The sequence below is a fragment of the Sinocyclocheilus anshuiensis genome, unplaced genomic scaffold, assembly GCF_001515605.1.
Source record: "Sinocyclocheilus anshuiensis isolate Anshui unplaced genomic scaffold, SAMN03320099.WGS_v1.1 scaffold2539, whole genome shotgun sequence".
In the NCBI taxonomy this organism is placed as follows: Eukaryota; Metazoa; Chordata; class Actinopteri; order Cypriniformes; family Cyprinidae; genus Sinocyclocheilus; species Sinocyclocheilus anshuiensis.
Window position 1 is genome coordinate 65,434 of NW_015557068.1, and position 1,220 is coordinate 66,653.

The window sequence follows — 1,220 nt, forward strand, 5'->3', positions numbered from 1 at the left end:
TTTATTTCATAATATTTATTTTTATTTCAGTTTTAGCAATTTTAGTACATAAGCTTATTTTCTATCAGATGCCAGGAAAACATTTCTAGTTTACTTTTTTTTTCAGTCTAATATTATAATATTTAATAATTATAGTTCTGTTAATAATAACACTATTATGTTTAGTTAAAAATTACATTATTTTAAGTTTTAATTTTAATTTTAGTTTAAGTTTTAGTAATTGTATTATTATTTTTTCTGACATGTTATTTTATTTTTAATATTCCTATTTATATTTAATCTATTTTTACATTTTAGTAGTAATTTTAGTAATTCAACTTATTTTCTATCAGTTAGTTGCCAAGGCAACATTTTCATTTTTCATTTAAGTTTTAAATTAACTTTAAACTTTATTAAATTAAATTAATTAAGCTTTATTCAAATTAACAAAAACAAGACTTAATAGTTTAAATTAAGAATAATATTGATTTTAATTTTATTTTAGTAATTCCTTTTAGTTTTAATTTAAGTTTGTTTTTAGTAATTTTATCTTTTTCAATTTTTTTTTTAATATTCATATTTAGCTTTAATTTATTTTTATTTCAGTTTTAGTAGTAATTTTAGTACTTAAACCCATTTCCTTTAAGTTAGTTGCCAAGGCGACATTTCTAATTCAATTTTTTTTTAACCTAATATTTATATTTTATTTCAGCTTTATTTAAATTACTGCAAACGATTTTCAATGGTTTTAGTTAACAATAACAACAACTGTGATTGTGTGTACAGTAGGTCGTGTGATCTATTATGTGTTTGTTGCTTTTGAATGTAAAAGACAAGATCAGGAAGTGTTTATAATGTGCTAAAAGTAAAATAATAAAATAAAATAATATAAAAAAAAATATAAAATAAAATATTTAAGTATGTAGTATGGTTTTACTTGACATGTTTTGGTATTATGTTATTGCTTTGTAAAGTAACCATAGCCATATATTCTTATTCATATATTTGTTTCATGTGTGTATATGAATGTGTTTTTCCCAACCTTCTTCTGCAGGACGCAGTGAAATATGAAGATGAACATGCCCTGCAGCGAGTTAAAGATGGTGAAGAGGTACGCCATGATCACCGTGCTCTCGTTAACGTACATCAGGCCAAACGCCCAGGTCAGGCCCAGCAGACAGAGCAGCGCGATCGCTCCTATCACCCACGATCTGAAACACACACACACACACACAAACACA

At 24.7% G+C, this 1,220-nt stretch overlaps 1 protein-coding gene across 1 annotated transcript in view; it reads right to left on the minus strand.

Annotated features, from left to right (window-relative positions):
* LOC107676693 (adhesion G protein-coupled receptor L3-like) overlaps positions 1 to 1,220 on the minus strand; it is a 298,216-nt gene that overhangs the window by 25,984 nt on the left and 271,012 nt on the right. The window contains exon 19 of the mRNA XM_016471337.1: positions 1,022 to 1,190. Within this exon, the coding sequence (XP_016326823.1) occupies positions 1,022 to 1,190 (169 nt within the window). The remainder of the gene's footprint in view (positions 1 to 1,021; positions 1,191 to 1,220) is intronic.